Here is a 21,136-nt window from a genome sequence, read left to right on the forward strand (position 1 = left end):
GGTTATATGTATGTATGTATGTATGTATGTATGTATGTATGTATGTATGTATCTATCTATCTATCTATCGTTCATTTGCGATGTGGTTTGTCCTAATAGAGTTGCCGTATGCCACGTCGACGGCAGTCACCGGACCCCCGGACAGATCTCGTAGCCTTCCGGACACCGCTTCGCTGACGACAGTTTTTCATGCCATTGAAATCGCGCTTGAAATCGCCGACCCCGGACAGATTCCGTAGGCCGGACAGGTTCTGCACCTACACCGTCTACATTTTTACCCCCTCCCTTCCAAACGTGTAGCCCAGACCGAGCTCAAGCCCGAGCGTCTCTCCATCTCACTTTTGTTGACTGCGTTTTGCCTAATTGGGAACAGACTGCGGCGTGTTTGCAATTACGCCACTTCCTCGGCCTCCCCGTCTCTCCGGAGCAGGCGGCTAAAGCAGCCATGCTGTTCTCATTCCGCTACTCCCGGCCTCCTCTGATCGCTTCACGGGCCGTCGTTTTTAACCGTCAGAAGTGGTCATTTCTGACCTCTACGCGGCCTGCCCGAGCGCCTTTTCATGTTTCTTCCTTTTCTTGACGCGACCCCCCCCATCCGCGTCTCCCTCCTCCCTCCCCTCCTCGTGCTCTCTTCTGCTCCTCTGCCTTTCCGTTCCGTTCCGTTCACCTCCCTCCCCGAGGGCCCTCGCTAACGAACACATGTGCTGTGTGTCAGTCGGGCGCAGGGGGTTCACCCGGGCGGATGCCTGGATCGGCGGCGCCTCGACAGCTGAACGCTCTTTTAAAAAACGGGACAGCGGCTCCATATGGCGCGCTGGAGCCCGTAAAAATTGGAGGGGAACACTTTATAGGCATGTTTCACACTTCCGACTTCCCACTCGTCCCCCTCCGCCCTTCCCCCAGCCCACTTCATTACCTCCTGACTTTGCCGCATGCGTCCGCATCGCCTCGTGTACCGCCTGAACCCCTCCCCCCCCACCACCACCACTCCACTGACCCCTCCCCTCACTTCTCTGGAGGAGTCAGAGGTGCGGAGACGCACCACACGCTCAATGTTCTGGAGGAGTGGCAAAGAAAAACGCAGAGCTCTCCAAAAGGTGAGAGGAAAGAGAGTGTGGAAAAGAAGAAAATTGAATCCCTGCTGCTTGCAAGGAGCAGCAGCAGCAGCAGCAGCAGCAGCAGCAGCAGCAGCACAAGCGTCTGCAGATTTATGGGCCGCTTTTAAAGAGGGGGAGGGGGAGCTCCTAAAAACGGAGACTCCGCTCGCTACAAAGGGACTCTTGGAGCTCATAAACGCGCACGCACTGCTCGTCTGCCGCCCGTCCAAGCCAGCGAGGTCCAAACCTCGATGGTTTCTCGTCGTCGCGAGGAGGCTGCTCATCCAATTAGCAAAACCTTACGAGAGACATATTTACGGAGCGCGTCGCGCAAAACTGCCGGCGTAATGCCGTTTGAGTCGTCTGTTCCGTCGTGACTCATCCAGACCGTGCAGAAATGAAAATTACGCCGCCGTCCGGGACTTTTTTCCTTTTTTTTTTTCGTTCAAACATCTTGTTTTGCGATCACTAGTCTCCACAGTCCACAGTAGCGAGGGTGATGTTTCTAGCAGGGTTTTTATTATTCTAGCAGGCTGCGGGCAAGCTAGGGGGAGTAAGGTTTTACACTTAACTCAGAGGGGGGAGGATAAAAAGACTCCAGGAATGGAAAAAAAGGGGAAGTGACTCAACGGAATAATGCAAAGCAAATATAGAAGGATGGGTGGGCCGGCGGAGGCGGTGTTTACCTTGAGGAAGGGAATGACAAAAGGCCGCAAGGGGAAGTTGGTGGCCTCCTGCAGCCGCGAGTGGAACTCCTCAATGGTGACGGTTGAGTTCTGGGGGACGACAGGAGGGTCGGGGGAGAGTTTGGCGCGTCACCTTCGTTGTCGGCTCGGAAAAGAAGAAGGACGCGACGGAGGCAGCGGAGAAGAACCTACCACCAGGGCCAGGACGAGGCTGCGGACGCTGTCCCCGATCTCGGGGGAGATGTCGTTGCCAAACTGCTGCAGCGTGGTCAGGAAGCGCTTCAGCTTGCTGAGCTGGCGAGCCCCGCAGGTGGCCGGCAGCTGCTGGTTGGCCAGCGACGAGGAAGAGGAGGAGGACGGCCCGTTGCTGTACCTCTGTGGCGGGGACGGCACTGCGTTCAGGGTGGGAGGGGAGTGATGATTCCCGTTGGTCACTGCGGGAGAAAGACATCGATTGACTAAAGGAAAGCCATTGGACATTGGAGTTCAGTTGTTTTTTTTTTTTGTCATTTGTCGTTGCCACCAAACCGCTGTATGTCATGAAATGCAAATGAAGAACCAGCTAACTTACGTGCTGTCGTGGAGAAGGAGGCCGGCCGAGGGCCGCTGGGGTTTACGGAAGGCAGGGGTGGCATGGTGGAGCTGGAGCTGCTGCTGCTGGGGGCTGATCTGGAATGAGTCTTAGCATCCACAGGAGAACCGGGCATGGCAGGGCACTTCTTCGCTCTAATGTCTGCAGCACAGAAAGGAGAAAAAAAAGGAATGGGTCAGAGCGTTTCAGGAGATTTCAGAACCACACCTTGACTAGGCGCCGGTTCTTTGCGTTTCCATTGACCAAAGCACCAGCTCCAACGCTCTCAAAGCGCTATGGTGACCAATAAGACCGGCGCAAACACAGAATTGCTAGTTTTAAGCGCAGTCCACCGAGTCATTTTTGATGATCTGGTTAATACGGAAGCTACATCAAAGCAGCGGCGCTTCGAGGAGAAGGCAGAGCTTGAAAAAAAGTTAAACCTTTACCATATTCTAAAATATCCATTGGGAGATGGCAGCAACTAGCTTGCAATACACTAAAGACACTGAACAACCAGGGCCACAAGAGAGAGTTGGAACAAAGTGGCGGTGGTTCTACTCATGCAGGGTGATGTCATGACGCGGCTCTGACTTGGAAATGTAAACAGCTTCTTAGGAGGTGAGAGAGTTGGCACATCCTGAAGGAACTAGCGCCTGGTTCTTTTTGGTGGACTTTCACTGCCATGTACCATCACAGTGCCTTTTTAGAAATTTTGTTAGAATGCATATATGAAAATTTAATAATACTGTGTTAAAGATCAAGATCGTCCAAGTCTGCCCCCCAATGCAAACCTGATGTAAAAACCTGAAATTGGGAATTTTGGAATCTGTCTGGAATCTTGAAACTTGTTCAGCCAGACAAGTCCAGACAAGTTGGATTACTGAGAAACTGACTATCATCATGTCTTTTCTGCAGCCCCTCTTCCAAAAAAACCCCCACCAATACCAAAACCCCACAGCACATCTCACTGCCGGATCCCCAACGACCCCCTAGCCCCCCCCCCCCCCACCACCACCACCACCAAAGAGCCAGATGTCTAAAGTTTAGCCCCCTCACTCCCAACTATTCAGATCAATAACAGAAGAAATGCTGAAGAGGCCTATTATGTGGAAGAAGAATGACCCCTCATTGAGGACCCCCGCCGCTGGGGGGGGAAAGGCGGGGAGAGGTTGGGGGGTGGGGGCGGTGGTGGGGGGGCTGCATAGAGAGAAAGGGACGAGGTTATTTCACGCTTTACTAACAAGATCGCCGGAGCTTTTGAATGTTAAATGCCACTTTTCAATATGCTATTGCAGCTGAATGAGACCACCAGATAGGGCGGGGTGGTGGGGGGTGGTTGGGGTGGAGGGTGAAGTGGGCGTGCGCTGGCGGGGAAGATGTGGGATCAGAGGCCTCCTTTGTCTCCCGGAGATCCATGAATTCACGCCGGGGTCCCGTCTCCATTTAAAGTGGATCAGAGCTTTGCTAACAGCCCGCCCAATGAACGGCTAATAGACAAGCGCGGCCTCGCGGGGTCGCAGGGTCAGCGGAGAGCAGCTTTTTAAAAGGTGGATTCATGGTTTTAAGGCTTTGACTTTCAATGGCGCCCTTTATATCTGCTCTTTCACGGCGATGAACTCTGCGTGGCCTTGAGCCGCTGGCTCCCACTTTATAAAAAAAAAGCTCAGAGTTTAAAACCACCGGCGGCTAACCGGCGAGAGGGGGAGGGGGGGGCTCAGATAACACCTGCTGGATTATTAAAAGGACGGAGCCGTTTGAAATTCGCAGACTCATTCGAGTCGACGGCGGCCGAGCTCTTCGCCTCCCGGGAGGCGATCCGTCCGCACGCTCCCCCAATCTGCCCCCGACGCAACTCGTCTGTCATGTCTGCAGCTCATTATGCGCCGTGATCTGCTCTTCCTTCTGTTTTGCGTTCTGCACTTGGCTCTTCCTCGCGCCGCCCCTCCCTCCCTCCCTCGCTGGCGGTTCCTCTGCGAGCCCCGCAGCCTACCTGCCATCGCTCCACCTGTTCGCCGACCAACAGGAAGGAAGGAGGGACGCACGCACGAAAGCACGTACGAGGACATTTGGGCTAAAGCGGTCAGCCTGCCAGCGAACTGCAGGGACGCGGTCCACAGCACGGCATCCACAGTTCGGACAGTGTACGGCAGGACGGCCGTATGGCCAGGAAATTAAGCCTGATGTCTCAATAACAGGATCGCCGTGGCTCGGTTGACTCAGCGTCCGTCACTGCCAATAGAATGTAAACAACCTTTTTTAGAACCTTTTATATACAGTTACGGTCTAATAAGACCTTAAAAACAAGAAAAGAAAAAAACAGCTTTTGGAAGTTTTGCAAAAGAAAAAACACAACAGATTGATCTGTTTTTTTCAGTGTCCTTTGAATTGAAATTGAAGTTCTATCATGTTGTTATGCAAAATTCAAGTAATGCGTCCGTGGCCCGTCGATGCATTTTCAAAGTGACATGAAGCCGCTTTTCAAAAAGAGTGAAACACATCCTCTGCACATTTTGTTTGTTCAACCTTTGAAAAAGTAACCCTGCCTCTAGTAACAAGCCTTTTATGATGCTACAACCTCATAGTTGCCTTGTATTTGCCCTCCTGCAAAAACACTGAAGAATCAAGACCCAAGCTAAAACCAAGTGTGGCTGTAAGCCGAGGGCTAAATATGCCGTCCTCCTGACAACCAATGAGTTTGTGAGTTGATTTAACATGTGAGGCTGATTCTATGGAATCAAGAGTGAAAAAAGCCACTAAATGGGAACAACACGCAGCCTTGCAGATCTCCTAGTGAGAACAAATTAGACTGTTGGGTGTCCAGCTGCATTGTGTTCCAGCTCTTCAGTTAGGCTGCACGTACGGACGCTGGTGGTGGAATATTAAAAATGGAAAACGTGGATGTTGAGCGGTTCTTTGCAGGCGGCTAAACACGATTTTGGTGTTACTAAATCCGGGACGCGCAGACGGCAGCTCGTTTCTCGGGTCCAAACAAGGCCGTCACTTATGCGGAGCCGATCAACAGACTGCCGCCACTCCCACGCAGTTTCGCCTCATTCCCGTTCCTCCTTCCCGTGCGTTGCCGAGAAAATCGGGCTGCAGCTGCGCTGGAGCAATCTTGAGAAGAAGAAGAGAAGGCGCGTCCTTGGCGGCGGAGGTAACGGCCTGACCGGGGGAGGCGAGGGAGGTGGGGGAGGGGTAGACATCAGGTGTGCGCGAGCGGCGCTGCCGGGCCCACGGAGAATTGCCACTGCTTCGACAATTAGGCGGCATACATAGCCGAGTGACTGCATCTGGCTCCGCAGCACCTGGGTCCAGTGCATTGCGGTCGCAGGGGCGTCGGGGGAGAGGCAGCTGTCGCCACGGCCGCAAAGCACACAGAGGGGCGGCCTGATGTTAGCTCAGGTGAATATAGCGGCGCGGAGGAGGATGTTTGTCTGGTCAGAGGGCCACCTGTCACCGCCGCACTAATGGAACAAAGGCAAAGTACATAAAAGCGCCACGACGGAAAACGGGGAAAGCGTTTGTGTTGGTAAATTTAACAAACTGCTGCGCTCTGCGACGAGAACATCTTGGGACGGTTTTCCTCCCGTCTTCTTACGTTTTTTCTGTCACAAGCCCCGTCGGGTCGAGTCGCCTTTGCGGGAACGGAAAATAACGCACATCTGTGTGGCGACCGTTGCTAACCAGGTGCCGCCTGTTTGTTCGGCCTCAGGTGATGCTTGCTTGCATTAAAACATGCCGTGAGCTTTTGATTGCCCCTCAGGTGACAACGGAGGGGAGCCGAGCTGCTCCTTCCGGAGGGGTTTTAGGCGATTGGGGAAAGAAAACGTAGAAAATGACAAGCAAAAGTCGAGCCTGCGATTGCCTCCGAGTCGGTACGAGTAAACAAGTTTGCACCTGACGTGACGCGCGATGTGTTTCGCTTTCATCTCACGGTTCAACCAGGAATTCGCCGGCCGAGTCGCCGGCTGGGGCGGTTATCTCTCCGTCCCTGTCGTCGCAGAGGAGGTGCGGGAGGACGCAATCCAGGCCTCACTCGTTCATCAAGCAGGCCAAGAGACGAGCGAAAGCAGCAACGCTGCGACTATGTAGCCTCGGAAGGCAGGACTGCAAAAATGCCGACCAGGAGTTGAGAGAGAGAGCCACAAAAACCCAAGAGGGCATTTTTAAAGAGCACAACAATAACAACAACTTGTTTGGAAATCATCGCAGATAAGGCACTTGACTCAACACAAGCAAGCAGGAGGGGAAACCATCGCAAAAGCCGGGCTAAGTTAAGCCAACCAACGTCACTGACAGAAGAGCAGCCGGTGTGTGACGTGGAGTCACAAGCGCAAGTGGAAATGTATCGAATGTATTCACCACTGAGTCAGAAGCTCGGGGATTTTCTAATGAGTTCAACAAAGTAAATTAAAATAACAAACTTGCCTGTTCAGGCAGCCCAAGACTTGAGGACGCTGCACATTTAGAAATGAATTCATGTAATTGAATTTGCCTGAATTCAAAGGAAACGAACAATGTGTGAAAAGTGTGAAAAACGTGATTGAGACGAGCTTGTAGAAGCCATGCAACTGATGGCCATGTTTTTCCTCCTCCTCCCCCTCCTCCTCCTTCTTCTCCTCCACCATATGGATCTAATCGGCCAAAAGTCGGCCAGCTGGGACCTCCAACAGTCACCTGTGAGGGAAGAGGAAGGGGTTGCAGAAGGGACGGCTGGAGCCTCCTCCGCTCCTCCGCCTTGGCAGCCCCCCCACCTCCCTCTTCCTCCTCCTCCTTCTCCTCCTCCTCCTCCCCCTCCCACACACACACACACACACCCTCAGAGGCAGGCAGGCAGCCTTGGAGGAGGACGGAGGGGGTGAGGGTGGGGGAGGCACGAGGCAGCTGAATGCGAGCGAGTGGACTTAAATGCAGGGAAGACAAAGGCTGCACCTGGTCCCCGTCCGTCCACACACACCACCACAATACAGCGCACATCTGTTCCTCTCCGCGCTGCCGTCCCTGCTGACCTCCACCCACACACACCCACACACACACACACACACACACCCACACCCACACACACACGGAGCCAGAGCGCACGCGGCAGCACCCGCACCAGGAACATCAGCTTATTAAACGCAGCAGCAGCAGCAGCAGCAGCAGCAGCAGCAGCAGCAGCAGCAGCAGCAGCAGCGCCAGTCTCTCTTTCTCTGTCTCTCAGTGTCAGGTTGTTTTTGTAGCCTCTTTGCTAAACCGCAGGTTCAATGGCTAAAGTGTTAGGGGTGGGGGTGGCAGCGGCGGAGGGGGATGGGGGGGGGGGCTGTCTGTCAAATGTGTGTCAAATTTCTGGACACGCCCTCTGCTCATTTCAATCAATTTGACTCCGTCTCATTGGCCTCTTGGGACCGAAGCCTTTCCACCAGAGTGGACACCAGACGTAAAACCCCTTAAAGTGATTGAGGCGCAACAATAAATAGTGATGTTCTACGCCATGGATCATTCCACTTGTATTTTATTTTCTCCAATAAATGTCTGTATTGAATGTCAATGTTCATATGTTGGTGTATTTGCCTCAATTTTGGCACTCGGGGGGCAACTTGAAACACGTCTGCGTCGGTTAAACCGAAATGAAAAGAAAATAAAGAAGTTTGTTGGCGGTTCAGCGGCGCCCAATGGAAAGGGATGCGTGTGGTGAGTGGTGGTGGTGGTGGTGGCGGCGATGGGGGGTGGGGAAGGGGCTCGGCGCAGCAACAAGGATACAAAGTACTGTTTTCATTCCTGCTTCGTCCAAAATACAAGTCTAGATGTCGGATTCATGCGCCAAGCTGTTTTCCTTGGCTCCCCCTGCAAACTTCCAGCCCCGTAGACGACACGCATGGAAAAGAGCCAATGTCAACACTCTGCTCCTCACTCTGGGGAGCGGAGGGATGAGGAGGTGGCAGTGTCTGGCAGCACAGGGGGGACTGGAGGGGAAGACGGATGCACACACACACAGGCTTCAGGGGCTGGAAAGGAACAACTTTTGGTGGACGAGGAAGAAGTGAACAACCCGTAGCTACAGTAGGCCTTCCATACGCTTGCCTCTCCCCGACCTAATTAAAACAGCAGCGCTGTAATCTGCTGCAGTGGAAAAAAAGGGCCGTGGGATGGAAATGCATTTAGTGGCGGAGTGTCTGAGAGAAAATGAAAGAGGGGACAGCGGTAAGGCGGACAAATATCATCCATGAAAGCGAAGAGGGCGAGCGAGAGGAGGCTAGCAGAGAGAAGAAAAGAGGCCGTGCCCACATGTGCCCGAGGTCAGGCCTGGACGGAGAGGCATAAGCTGGACGTAAGCAAACCGAAAACATTGCAGTCATGTGAAAAACACTTTGAAAGTAGCCAGTGGAACAACGCTTTAACCGCAAACCACCAATCTTTAACCCTACTTAAAGGTCCAGTGTGTATGGTGTAGCAGCACCTACGGGTCAGAAAGTATATTGCAAATAGAGACCTGTGTGACCTATGTTTGTTTTCGTTTTTTTTGGTTAAGTGGCGATGTCAAAGTAACATCAGGAAACTTTAAACAGATCAGTGAACTGGGATTCTGCAGTTATGTGGGTGGCAAAACATGGCAAAAAACAAACACAAATGCTGATTATTAGCGAACAAAGATATTTTTAGGGACTAAATGTAAAAAGAAATGTGTTCAAATGCATCTTCAAATTTGTCTTATGCCAAGAGATAACGGTAAAAAGCCAAACACTGGCACTTTGAATTATTAATGTGTTTATGAGAGCTTATGTTGACACTAAAAGGCCACTTTCATACTCAATGTTGATTGTTGGATGAGCAATGGGTTCACGTCAAATCAAACACTGCGATGAAAGGTAATGGACCCAAACAGACCCAGCAGTCTGACTGACCTCCGGTAATAGGAGTTTACTGCGTGTCATGTGACGCAGACCAGTCAGCAAAAATTGGTCACAGGCTCCGACTCTGGACAAGTTATTGCCATAAGGCAGAAGCGTGGCAGTCGGTGTGAGCACAAACTGACGGTTTGGTTTTTAGGCCCTTTCGACATCCGAGACATTCATCTCGGATACCGGACATTCCGAAGTTGTTTTTTTTTAAGAGAAGAAATAGTTCCATTTCAAAAATGGAATGGTTCTAATTTTTGCCAAAAACCACCTCGGCCACAGACGTCACTCTGGCTACACGTGTTAAAGGCCCCAAAGGAGCGCCGACTTGTCGGAAAAACCCGAACACGACACTGCGGTCAATTATTCAGCGGGCGAACTTGTCTGAAGGTAATTGATTTCATTAATTCATGTGGGTAACCAACACTTATCCGAGCATTGGCTCTGTCTGGTCTCCGCTGCCGGCGGCCTCGGCCCAGTGTGTGTTATTGAGGGTGACATTGCGGTGACACGCGCCAGCCCCGGCGCAGCTGGGCCGCCGGGCGAGGGCACGTGTGTCCTCGGCGCCATGTGTTGTCCCCATTTACCAGGTGTTGGCTTTTGTCGTCAGCCCAGAGGAGACGTCCCTGAAGCAATGCTGTCGCGCACACACACTCGCACACCTGCAAAATGGTCTGCCTGAGGCACAAGCGCGTGCGTGCGCGCGCGCACACACACAGACTCACAACCAAAAACAACTGTGACATAACAGGGACATTTCAGGACCGTCAATCATGACCTCAGACCACAAACGCTGAGACGCACACTTGGTCTCATACTTTACACTCACACACACAGAGACTTTCTCACACCAGTCTGCCTTCTCTGGGGCTATAGCGGATTATCCGCCGATCTGGTTACAACCCTTCTCACCTCTGCGTGACTAATTGTTTAGCCCGGCCATCAATCATCGCGCGCCTTCAAACCAAAAACTGGGCCGATTAAAAAAAACGCCGGCTCTGTTGTCCCTGTTTTGTTCTCAGAGTTTCTTCTCAGAGTTAACAAAACGAAACATCATATGAACTCAATAAAAAAAAAAACTTGAATCAGTCCCTTGACACAAGGCACAGATGTAAATTATCATGCGAGTCTGGAGGATTAGGAATGGACTGCTCCTATACATCACAAAAACCAGACAATCGGGTTAGCGTAACAACTCCCGGCGAAGCAATGCTGTTTTTTTGTCAGTTCCATGCAGACACACACACAAAACACTGTAACCCGAGAGTCACTGTAGTCCATAAAGCAAAATACAAGCTGTAGACATGAGAAAACAGAGCAATCATTAAGAGAAGGGGGCCTGTCTCGGACCAGGTGTCAGAGGCCTCAGCACACGAATGGTCCCACCAGATGTTGCCTTTACAGCCGGGCCCTGCTGAGGACATTAACATCACTCCTCTCTTGTCTCAGATTTAAGGCATTTCTGCGGAATGCACTGAGATCTTGCTTCCAATGCAAAGACAAAATTTTTACTAACCGCAAACATATCGTTTTGTGCTTATTCTTCTCTGTTGGGTTGAAAAGAAAACAAAAAAACCCAAAAGGTTGCCTTGCCAAGTGTTTGTACGTATATCTTGGATTTCACGAGGTATGTAGGATGTGCAGTCTGTGCTGGTAACACTTTGAAGTGTAACCTGTAGCAAGCATGGAAAATGCTGTCCTTTCAATGTGGCACGAAAAACAAGCGTCCGTGCGCAGACAACACAAGTGCCTCTGCTAGATTTTGGGGAACGCGCAAATCGAAGATGAGTGGGTGTAATCACAAAGGCCCCCCGAAGCAGAGATATGGACGGCTTAGCCCAGCGGTTTGAAAAAGAACTGGAAGGGTGGTGGGGGTGGGGGAATAAAGGGAGCTCAACAAGCCGCTGAGAGAGACAGATAAGTAAAACAAAGAGGCCAGCTGTGCCCAAAACAATGAGCGCGCTGAGACTGGGGTTGCGGAGGATGAGCGTGTGTTTGTGAATACTTGGGCAGAAACCTGTTTCAGTCACTGCGTCTGCACTGAGAGGGGGTTGGGGGAGATAAAGTGTCTTCAACACTCATTTGGAAGGCTATATCTGAGCGTTTGTACGGAAAGCAATTCAACCAAGCTGTATGGTTGTTATCACATTTGCATTTTTGTAGCACAAAGCTGGTCATCGGGCAAATCGATGGATGTCGCTGGTTACAAGTGACGTCTAAACGTGCCAATTTTATGGATAAAAACAATGTCGTGTATGAATACTGACCCGTGTCCAATAACTTGGTGCAAGTTTTTATTTATTTAGGACAGCAGTCTACCACCAGGGGACGATAAAGGTGCCCTGGCCATCCATTGTAGTAATAGCCATGTTGTAAATTTTCATTATGAGTCAACTGGGAATTCATGAGTTTTGTGGTGAAGATGGAAGCCGCTCTGCTTTCAAGTTTCTTTTGTTTTTTTAAACCGGCAAATTCGTCTACCGTTTTGTTCGTGAAAACACACCAGTATCTGTCTGTTCAATAAAGAAAAGAGCAGATATAACGACAACAGCAGGCAGGCTGCGCCACCCATTTGTCGTCCGCCCACAAACCAGGCAACACAAGCGCAAACATCCTTTCCCAAATCCTCCTGCGACTCTTATGTTTAAGGGCGGCCGGCTAGAAACCGCCTTGATTCTCTGAAGAGGTTACACTCGCATCTGTCCATCTGCGCCTTAATTATGCATCTTTAATCGTATCTTTGCGGGATTTCAGTGGCGCTACCACCAATCACACAAAAAACGTCTTCTACAAAAGATGAAAAAACAGCTTTTCATTATTTTGATTTTCCGACCTACAACCTAGTAGATCAAATCCAATACGTAATGCAAAGGTTTGCATTGAAGACCTCTCATGTTTACAAAAACAACAAAGAATTTCTCTCAAGGAATAAAAATAAATGCGCTCATTTCCCCGTGTTCATTATCTAAAAGGCCGACCAATATTTGAATTTACTCTAAGCGGATGTCGACTTGTTTGCCGGGTAAACAGTGGACGTCTGTTCGCAAATATAGAATTTTACAAGATGCCCTCCCACCCAAAGTCCTTTCCATGGAACCTTCTGAATTCCTAATTCCGTAGCTCTGATTGATTTGCTCGCTGGCGGGTCCCGTGACGGCTCACTCCTCAGATCACGCCACGCCAGACAGTCGAGGGCTTGTCTTGGGTCACTGAGAAGGTCTCTCGGGCCGGCAAAGGGTCAACAGACCCGCACGAGAGACCCCTGACTCCTGCACTTAGCACAAGGAGAGGCTCTCCCACACGGAGTTGGGGGCGAGGGGCAGTGGGGTGAGGGGGCAGACTGGGTAGCGCAGGTGGTTGGGAACTCGCGCAGACGCACACGTGCGGGTTCAGGGGTACTGTTCCGACCTGATGGGGCCGTCTTTCAGCGCTGGGATTGTAAGTGGCCGAGCAGGCTCATTGGAGTAAATGACCTGGCTCTTTCATGTCCAAATGGGCGAGCAACCCCACATTCAAACACACAGCCTCTCATTGAACCCCTGGGGCCAGATATCACAGCCCTGGCCACTGGAACTAATAGAGCGCTTCCTGCATCAGACACTTGAAGCAGCTGCTCTATTCCGCCATCCGTGCGTGCGTGTTAAAAAACTGAGGCGATGGGGATTGGGGGAGGGCGGGGGGAGGGGTGGTATTCCTTGGATGAATATTTCAGATAACAGCATGGCGGGCAAAGGGTCAACCACGGACTGTGCGCATTTCATTTTCTTCTACCTCCCAATCTGTGCTGGGAAAACGCCCAGCTGGGATTGAGGTGGACGAGGAACATAACACGTCCCAGCGGGTGTCCGTCCTTAAAAAAAAAAAAAGGAGCGCACAGAATGTTTTGGGAAACTTCTAACTGGGCCCTGCAAAATAAGGCGACTGCTCATCGGGGATGAATGGACGGGGCCCGAGAACAAAATGTCTGCATAAAATAAACAGCGGCGACGGCTGCGCAGGCTCACGCAGATCCAGAGCAGGGCCCTGCTTGTCAGGAGTGTGAGAATCTCCAGCAGACCAGGCAGGGTTCTCTGCTTTGACACTGTGCAGCTGCCAGTTAGTCTCTCCTATCTCCCTGATGGACTGGCCTGGCCTGGCCTGGCCCGGCCCGCTGTGACACTAGCCAGGTCCGTCTGCCTCTTCTCCACCTTCCCGTTCACACACCGCCTCCCGGCGCTGCTGCTGCTGCCGCTGCCCCGATGGATGGCGTGCTCCCCCGCACAAGCCGATGTAAACAGCAAAATAAATAAAGACACACATAAATCTCGGACGTAACCACCGTGTGTGGCTGCGTTGCCGTCTTCACTGCTGTCAGTCGGGGTCCACCTTCTCTCTGATGTGGGCGTCGTTCATCGTGTAGCACAGCGGGAAAGACAGACGCAGCGGTTCCTCTCCTCTCCCCATATGTCTGGGATGCTGCACAGCAGATGCACAAAGTCTTCTTGACCAATTCTCTTCTGCTCTACTTGCCATGTGGAAAAACTGATTACTAGCTCGGCAAATGACAGCTGAGCGAGATACACGGACGGTTCTCTTTCTATTTCAGGCTCGCGGAAGCATTTGATGACAAATTGACAAAAAAAACAGGGGAGTGAAGTAGTTTCCCAGCGTGCCACCGGCGCTCCAGGTAGATCCAGCCTCTTGTTCAACTTGGTACAAGTGGAAGCAGATGGAAGAAGTGGGAGGGAGCAAATTGACAAAGTGGAGAAACAACAGAAGGCTTTATTTTGGCTGCTTGATCCCCGGAATGTGCCTGCCTGCCCTCTCTCTTTTTTTCTTGTCTCACATAGTATACGCGGAATACTTTGTGGAAAAAATGACTAAAAACCTCAGGTGTCAGCTAGCCAAGACGTTGGCCAACCGACCAAAACTGCGGTCGACTTTTCAAAGCGCAATCCGAGTGTCTGGGATCCCGAACTACCTCGAAGGGGCGACGGGTCCCTCGACTCGACGGCACGCGAAGGAAAATAACCGGAGGCGTCTGTGAGCAGAGGGCGCGAGATCATCTTGGAGATCAACGAATTGTCCATGTGGCAGCACTGCTTAAGAGGAGAAGACCAATCCCCCCTCTCTAGCGTGTGCACACACACACACACACACGCACGCACGCACACGCACACACACACACACACACACACACCCCCCTCCTGCCTCAGTGGATGAGGATGAAGAGATGAAGAGATAAAGAGGAAACGATGAGGCACCATCTGTACACTACCGAGCAGTTCTGGGAGACAGAGTCTCACACACACACACACACACACACACATATATATATATAACACACAGAGGGGGTGTGCTAGAGAGGCACCCAGCCTCTCACAAGAACACACTCAAGAGGTGAAGGCCTACCTCCACTCTGCTAGAGTCCAACTCCCCGGTCTGGTGAGAAAGTCAGCTGCCGTGGCGCCGTCCCTCGACCCCTGGATCTCTCGCTTGTTCCCTCTCCTGTCTGTGTGCGACGACTCCGCGCCCTCATATGTCAGGCATGTGTTTGCATTCCCACATGCGCGTGTGCTCCACAGCGCGGCGAAGGCCAGCGAGCCCCGAGGAGCACAGATGGCGCCCAGATGGAGGCCGATCGCGGCGGCGGGCCGGCGGAACACTGCGCTCGCCGCAACCACTGCTACCGCTCTCGCTCTCTATTTCTCTCTCTATCTCGCCCTGTGCTCAGGCCACTCTATCTCTCTTGCTCTCTCTCTCTCTTTCTCTCTCTCTCTCTCGCTCTCCTTCGTCCTGCTGCTTCTGCTGCTGTCTGCTGCACCGATCTCCTCTGAGTCTCCAGAAACCACGTCCTCTCTCGTGCGCGCTCTCTCCAGCACTGAGTCTCCCAGCCTCCCTCCCTCCTCTCTCTCTCTCTCTCTCACTCTCGCGGCTCTGGCTCCGCCCCAGATTTCCCACACACACACACACACAGACACACACTCTTCTCATGGGCCGGCCGGGTGCTCCTGTGACGTCACCGCCCACCACCTACCACCACCCCCGCCGCCCTCCCTCCCTCCCCGTGGATCCCGGCCAATCATCCACTGCTGACTGGCTCTATTCAACCTGCACTCACCGTCAATGGCGCCTGCAATTAACATAACTAATTGCTTTGGCACCCAAAGGCTAAACAAGGGACGGTGCCAAGTGAAACAAAAGTGTGAGTTTTTGAATGCGTGTGCATCTGCATGTGTGTGTGTGTGTGTGTGTGTGTGTGTGTGTGTGTGTGTGGGTGAGGTCCTTCCTTGGTGAAGCCCCCACCCTCCCCTCTCGCACTCTTTTCAAGGCGAGGAGGGGATCACCCTTTTAAAATGTTTTTATGCTGCGGCCCCTCCAGGCTCTCCCATTGTCTCGGCTCCTTAACGCAGCCATCTCAGCCCCGCCGTGCCAAGCCAAACCATCATGGGGGTGGTGGTGGAGTGGTGGGGGAACACTTGAGGAGCGTGAATGACTTATTCTTTCCCGGCTCCTTGTCCCCTCACTCTCCTTGTCTGTGCCACATCTTCACTGAGTTAAACTTAAATCGCTGTCTGATTTATTAATGCCTCGCACACAAGTGCTTCTGCCCCGCCAGACAATGCAGGTGAAGACAAAGGGGACGCCGGCTGAGCCCGGGCGGCCAGCGCGCTTTCAATTCTCTCTCCATTATTCCCACACTGAGACAGTTTTTTTTTTTTGCTTCTACTTAGGAAGGTGCTAAATTCATTCTAAGCCGCGGGTAAATAAGGCATTAATCTGGTTTGAATTACGCGGCCGACAATTGGGTGAGCGCGAGCGACGCGCGGGAGTCGGCGGGCTCTCGGCTGTGTAAACAAACAAGTAAACAGTGTCGGGCAAACACGGGCAGTTCATTAGGAGAAGGTGTCGCCTCGTGTCTTTGCCGCTAATCGCACACGCACACACACACGCGCGCGCACGCACGCACGCACGCACGCACGCACGCACGCACGCACGCACGCACGCACACACACACACACACACACACACACACACACACACACACACACACACACACGGGACTGACGCACACTTTAGCTGCGAATCAAACTTTTTTTTTTGTGTGTGTTTGTAAGGACATTCTTATGAATGTCTATTACCTTGCTTCAGACTTGCAGCCAACACCTCGTATTCAACACACAGCGTGCAGATATTTTCGTTTTCACACTGTGATAAAGTGCCCACCATATTTCTATTTATTTTTTTATTTTTTATTTTTTTAGCAATTAGGGTTAACTTTTCCCAGATTTACACCATGAATAAGTGCATCAACCAGTCAACTTTCTCCATCCCTTCCGCAGTTAAGGTCTTTACACACCAGATGCACTGTTTTGCTTGTTTGTTGTTTTGTTTTTTTTAAACATAGAGAGCGACAATTTTCACACGGAATGTGAACGCAATGGTGTGAGAAAGTGGGGCGCGCGCGTAATTCCAAACAACATGAGCGGCTGCACGATGGCAAGTCAAGCAGTCGACGGCCGAACGAGTCATGAGACGTGTTTGGCAGCTGCGGCGTGACGCAGGCTGTGCCGGCTGAGTCAAGTGTCAATTGTGCAGCAGCGGGAGACATCCGTGTGCACGTGCACCTCAGAGGAATTCCTTTCGAAAGCCAACGCGAGATGGGTCTTTGTGCGCGCTGCAGTGCAGCTTTAGGAGATGATTCTAAACGCCCGCTAGCTGGTATTTCCAAAAATCTGTGCACTTGCTTTGTGCTCCAATCGCCTGTACGTCAGCGATTTCTCCAAGATATAATTTCCAATAACCTAAAAATTGTCCCCCCTTTTCCTCTGTCCTGGTAGGCCTGCTCCGCTTAGTGTGCATCTGGTCAGCCAGCAGGCCTCCAGGCAGGCCCAGGTGGCTGCGACTGAGAGGGGAGAGGGAAGGGGCGGAAAGATGGAGGAATCAACAAGGCCTTGCATCTGTTGCTAGATACTGTAGGCCACATGCTACACCCCGGCGCACGGAACATGGTGTGCTGCAACTGACACCGGCGGTGTGTACGTGCTACAAGGGGTCTCGGGTTACAGCCCATGTGTCATGACGCGGCTAATTAGCGGGGGATTCTCATTAAAATATGAGCGGAATGTCTTCTATGCACGTTATTTGTTGCCGACACGGATATAGCCGATTATTCCCATGATTGGAAAATGGGACTTGTGGGAACCGAGAGACGTTCACATAGACAGGACAGTCCGACTCTGAAGGTTTTGTGCAACTGGATGAAAATAAACTGTTTTTAGAGATGCAGGAAGTGTGAGCTGTGTGAAATGTAGCATTTTGGTTGTTTTTTTTTGCAAAGGGTTTAACCTCTGTGGGATTCTTGCTGTTGTACGCATGCACACCAGCCCTTCACGCTGCTGCTTGAGCCTCACACAGCTGTTTACCATTGTGTGCGCATATGTGTGTGTGTGTGTGTGTGTGTGTGTGTGTTCTGGGGAGAGAGAGGGAGAGGGAGAGGGAGAGAGAGAGACAGAGAGAGAGAGAGAGAGAGAGATAAAGAGCAGAGTACCCAGCATATGTTTCTGTTCACACGCTCCCTTCGCCAAACTTCCACTTTTAGAAAGAGTAAACACCACTTTTTTTTCCAAGGGTCGGTGACAAGAGGAGGAGGAGGAGGAGGAAAGAGACAAACCCAGTGCGCTAATTCAGTGTCTAAAGTCCTTGAAATCAAAAATCAAAACACAAAATTGGGCCGAGATTACTTCAGGTGGGGTTTAAAAAAAAGAACCCGGCTATAACCCAAGTGGCATTTTTATTCTCTATTCGCCATTAACACATCATTTGCACGTTAGTCAATGGACCCACAAAGTACCCTCCACCCCCAGCCACCCACCCGACACAACTGAAAACGTTTTCTGCGTTACTATTAACATGACAAAAGGTGTTGCTGCAGTCTGCCAGTCGCTGCGTGAAAAGGCATACAGAAGTGTTGTATGCGCTGAGAATGGGAGCCTCCATCTGTGAAACGGGACTAATGGATAACCTCCATTTTTTTTTTCTTCCAAAAGGCTAATTAAATGTGGATAGTCGGGCTGCAACACCGACAGTTACAATATAGCAAAACATGGACAATGGGCTGCACTGACTGGCCAATTTCTGCAGCCTGGAAACATAAGAGAAGTTGTTGTTGCACTTCCTCTTTAAGATGGCCACTAATGAGTTTGGTCTGACATTTTTTTTTAACAACCACAATCCAGACGAATGAAAATAGGCAAGTATTTTTAATCCTTCACCAACGGAAATAAAAAGCTGTGTTCCGTCTGCTCAGAACAAAAATGATTGGAACAGTATGTAGATCACATGATGTTTTGGTTATGAATTATGCATCTGTTAAATACCTAGTTGTTCATTGGCATGAATGGAGCAGTTTTTTGTACTTGGCAATCAAAAGCATTTGGAAAAGGATGACGGAAAGAACTTAAAATCCTTGCGGATAACAAGGTTGCAGTTCACTTTCCACTAACGGCATCTGTTTTCATTTACATTTACGACCCAAATCACCCAACTTTTTCTTACGCGGTGACATAATTCTCGCTCAAGTGGTCAAGATAATTGCTATGAAAAATAAAAGCATGTTTTGAACCCGCTGATTGGGCATCGGTACTTCGAATCGAATCCAAATATCACCATTTCAATATCACAAGGGATATTGTTCGGTTTCAGTGATGGGCCAGGAACTCTCTTGAATTAACTTCATGGAGGAGAGCAACTGAGGCACAGTGACAGCAGCTTGTCCTTGGCACTCACTGAAAAAATTCGAAAGCAAAACCACGATAGATAGGATTTCACCGGGAGAGCTGCCAAATCGCCACCAAACGATGACAGAGATTCTCATAGACGGCTTGGTAGAGCAAAGACACGTTCTCACTCCGCAATGTGCTACGCCAATCTTTGTGAGAACTCGTGTGCGTGAGGCGGACGGTGTCTGCGATGTGAACACAGCCCCATCAGTTATCACGCCTGTCTGTGGTCAGCGAGTAGCAAGGGAGCCAGAACAAGTCTGGCCCCAGTCCGGCCGTGCTCAACGTCACTGGCACGGAGCGCTCGCCGAGGCCCCGCCGGACACTCAAAGTGCAAGCACAAGTGCTCGCCAGATGACAATATGCCACACGCCTTAAAGTGAGAACAACATAAGTCTATTCACGGAGAATAAAAATGACAAAAACAAAGCTGTGAAAGTGTCTGTTACAGTGGTGTGAACAAAAGTTTTTTCTTTTTTTTTGTGCATAGTTCCATGCAGCCTTTAAGTGCACATAGATCATGTGGCATTAGACTTTAGAATTTGATTAGCTTGTTTATACCTATACTATACTATAACTAAATAATGGGAACAACTTCCATTAATTCGCAATCATGTTCATATGCTCACTTTTTTTTTTTTTTTTTTTTCATGGAAACCGGTTTGGAGAATTTATCTCATCTTGTGTGTCTTATCTCACCCATATGCATGGTGCATGTCGTCATATTTGTTACAGCAGAATTGCACATTCTGTAAAGCATTAATACTTCTATAATTCTAGACAGTCATTTTTGAACCACCCCATTCTTATAGTGGTTTTTCATACCTCAGCTTCTTCTGGTCGTCACCATTCCCATCCCTACACTTTACATAGCCAAGCTATTTTGCATCAAATCACTTACTCATAAAGCAGTAGTTGCATTTTCATTTTTTCATTTGTCAAAGCAATTTTATAAAACTTTGATCAAAGTTCACTTGATATTTCTTGGAAACTCGTTAAACTGCTGTCCTTTTTTATTTAAAACTTTGTAATAAAATGTATCAAGGGGCCACAACAAATTTGGTTGACTTGACTCAACACCATCCATGTCAATGCGGTAATCAATAATCTTACACATCCAACAAAACTTGATAAGGTTATCAAGTTTTGTGGGAACACAGCATACTATCTTGACATCAAAACTGGATGGAATTTTCCCATCAACGGAATGGCAAACAATGTCAACGATGACTCAGTCGAAAATATGTTTTCTTGAACAATAGTTTGGTCAAGCAATGAGACTCATCGTTGCTCATATTGACACATAGTTCATAGGAAACCTCTTTTTTTTTTTTTTTTTTTAATTAGTTCAAGAAATTCACTTCAAAAATGACAGAGATTGTATCAAATTACCTCTTGGGCCAATTGGGTTATGTTAAGTGCGTAGATATCTAGCAGATATGTATAACAAATCAATTGAACATTCTGTAATTCAAAACTGGCTGGTAAGGTGGGATAAACAGCACCAGGGGACAAAAATGTGATCTTCTAAATGAAAAATACTGACAAAAAGCAGCACACTAATAAACCTAGTTTGGTGTTCATGGGGGTCTATTCTTTCTTGTCACTTTCAGGCTGTCACATGAAATGTGCCTCTTGGTTAATTATTAATGCTGTTGCCATTTTTCCCGCCAGGCCTTATCGCCGCTGCCCCTCTTTCCGTCTACGGTTTACCAGCACGTCTCTCCTCCCACCCTTCCCAGCCCCCGTGTCCATCCCAACGCTGTTCAGACTCTGTTTGCTAATCTGATACAGGCAGAGATTTCCCTGTCTGATCTTGCATGGCCACATTTTCTATTGCACATTAATCTATTATACACACGTCATTCCCAATGTCGATGTCTGGGGGACCATTTACTGTAAAAGAAGAAGAAAAAGAAGGAGCAAATTATTGGGAAATAGGCTTCATGGTGGCAATCAGTGGTAATCAGTGGAGGCTATTTTCTGTCTGTCTGTCTGCAGGCTGTGATAAAGGCTAGGTCCAAACATAAAACAGATTTTGCTGTATGTGTCGGTTCTGGGTCATGTAATCACGTAATTTTCGAGAAAAGTATTGCACAATGGGAATGGGAAAAGATAGGATTTAGGATAATCAGAATTC

At 50.0% G+C, this 21,136-nt stretch overlaps 1 protein-coding gene across 2 annotated transcripts in view; it reads right to left on the reverse strand.

Moving 5' to 3' along the window:
* cbfa2t2 (CBFA2/RUNX1 partner transcriptional co-repressor 2) overlaps positions 1-21,136 on the reverse strand; it is a 49,064-nt gene that overhangs the window by 9,334 nt on the left and 18,594 nt on the right. Inside the window, exons 1-4 of one of the 2 annotated variants that reach the window (XM_076025207.1) lie at positions 14,627-15,080; positions 2,355-2,516; positions 1,976-2,217; positions 1,784-1,873 (exon numbers count right to left, since the gene is read on the reverse strand). In XM_076025207.1, the coding sequence (XP_075881322.1) occupies positions 1,784-1,873; positions 1,976-2,217; positions 2,355-2,490 (468 nt within the window). In that variant the 5' untranslated portion in view covers positions 2,491-2,516; positions 14,627-15,080. Of the gene's footprint in view, positions 1-1,783; positions 1,874-1,975; positions 2,218-2,354; positions 2,517-14,626; positions 15,081-21,136 lie in introns of those variants that run through there. The other variant, XM_076025206.1, reaches the window with a different exon arrangement.

Source organism: Nelusetta ayraudi, unplaced genomic scaffold, assembly GCF_046127955.1.
Source record: "Nelusetta ayraudi isolate G7.1 ecotype Tasmania unplaced genomic scaffold, CSIRO-AGI_Nayr_v1 ptg000017l, whole genome shotgun sequence".
Classification (NCBI taxonomy): Eukaryota; Metazoa; Chordata; class Actinopteri; order Tetraodontiformes; family Monacanthidae; genus Nelusetta; species Nelusetta ayraudi.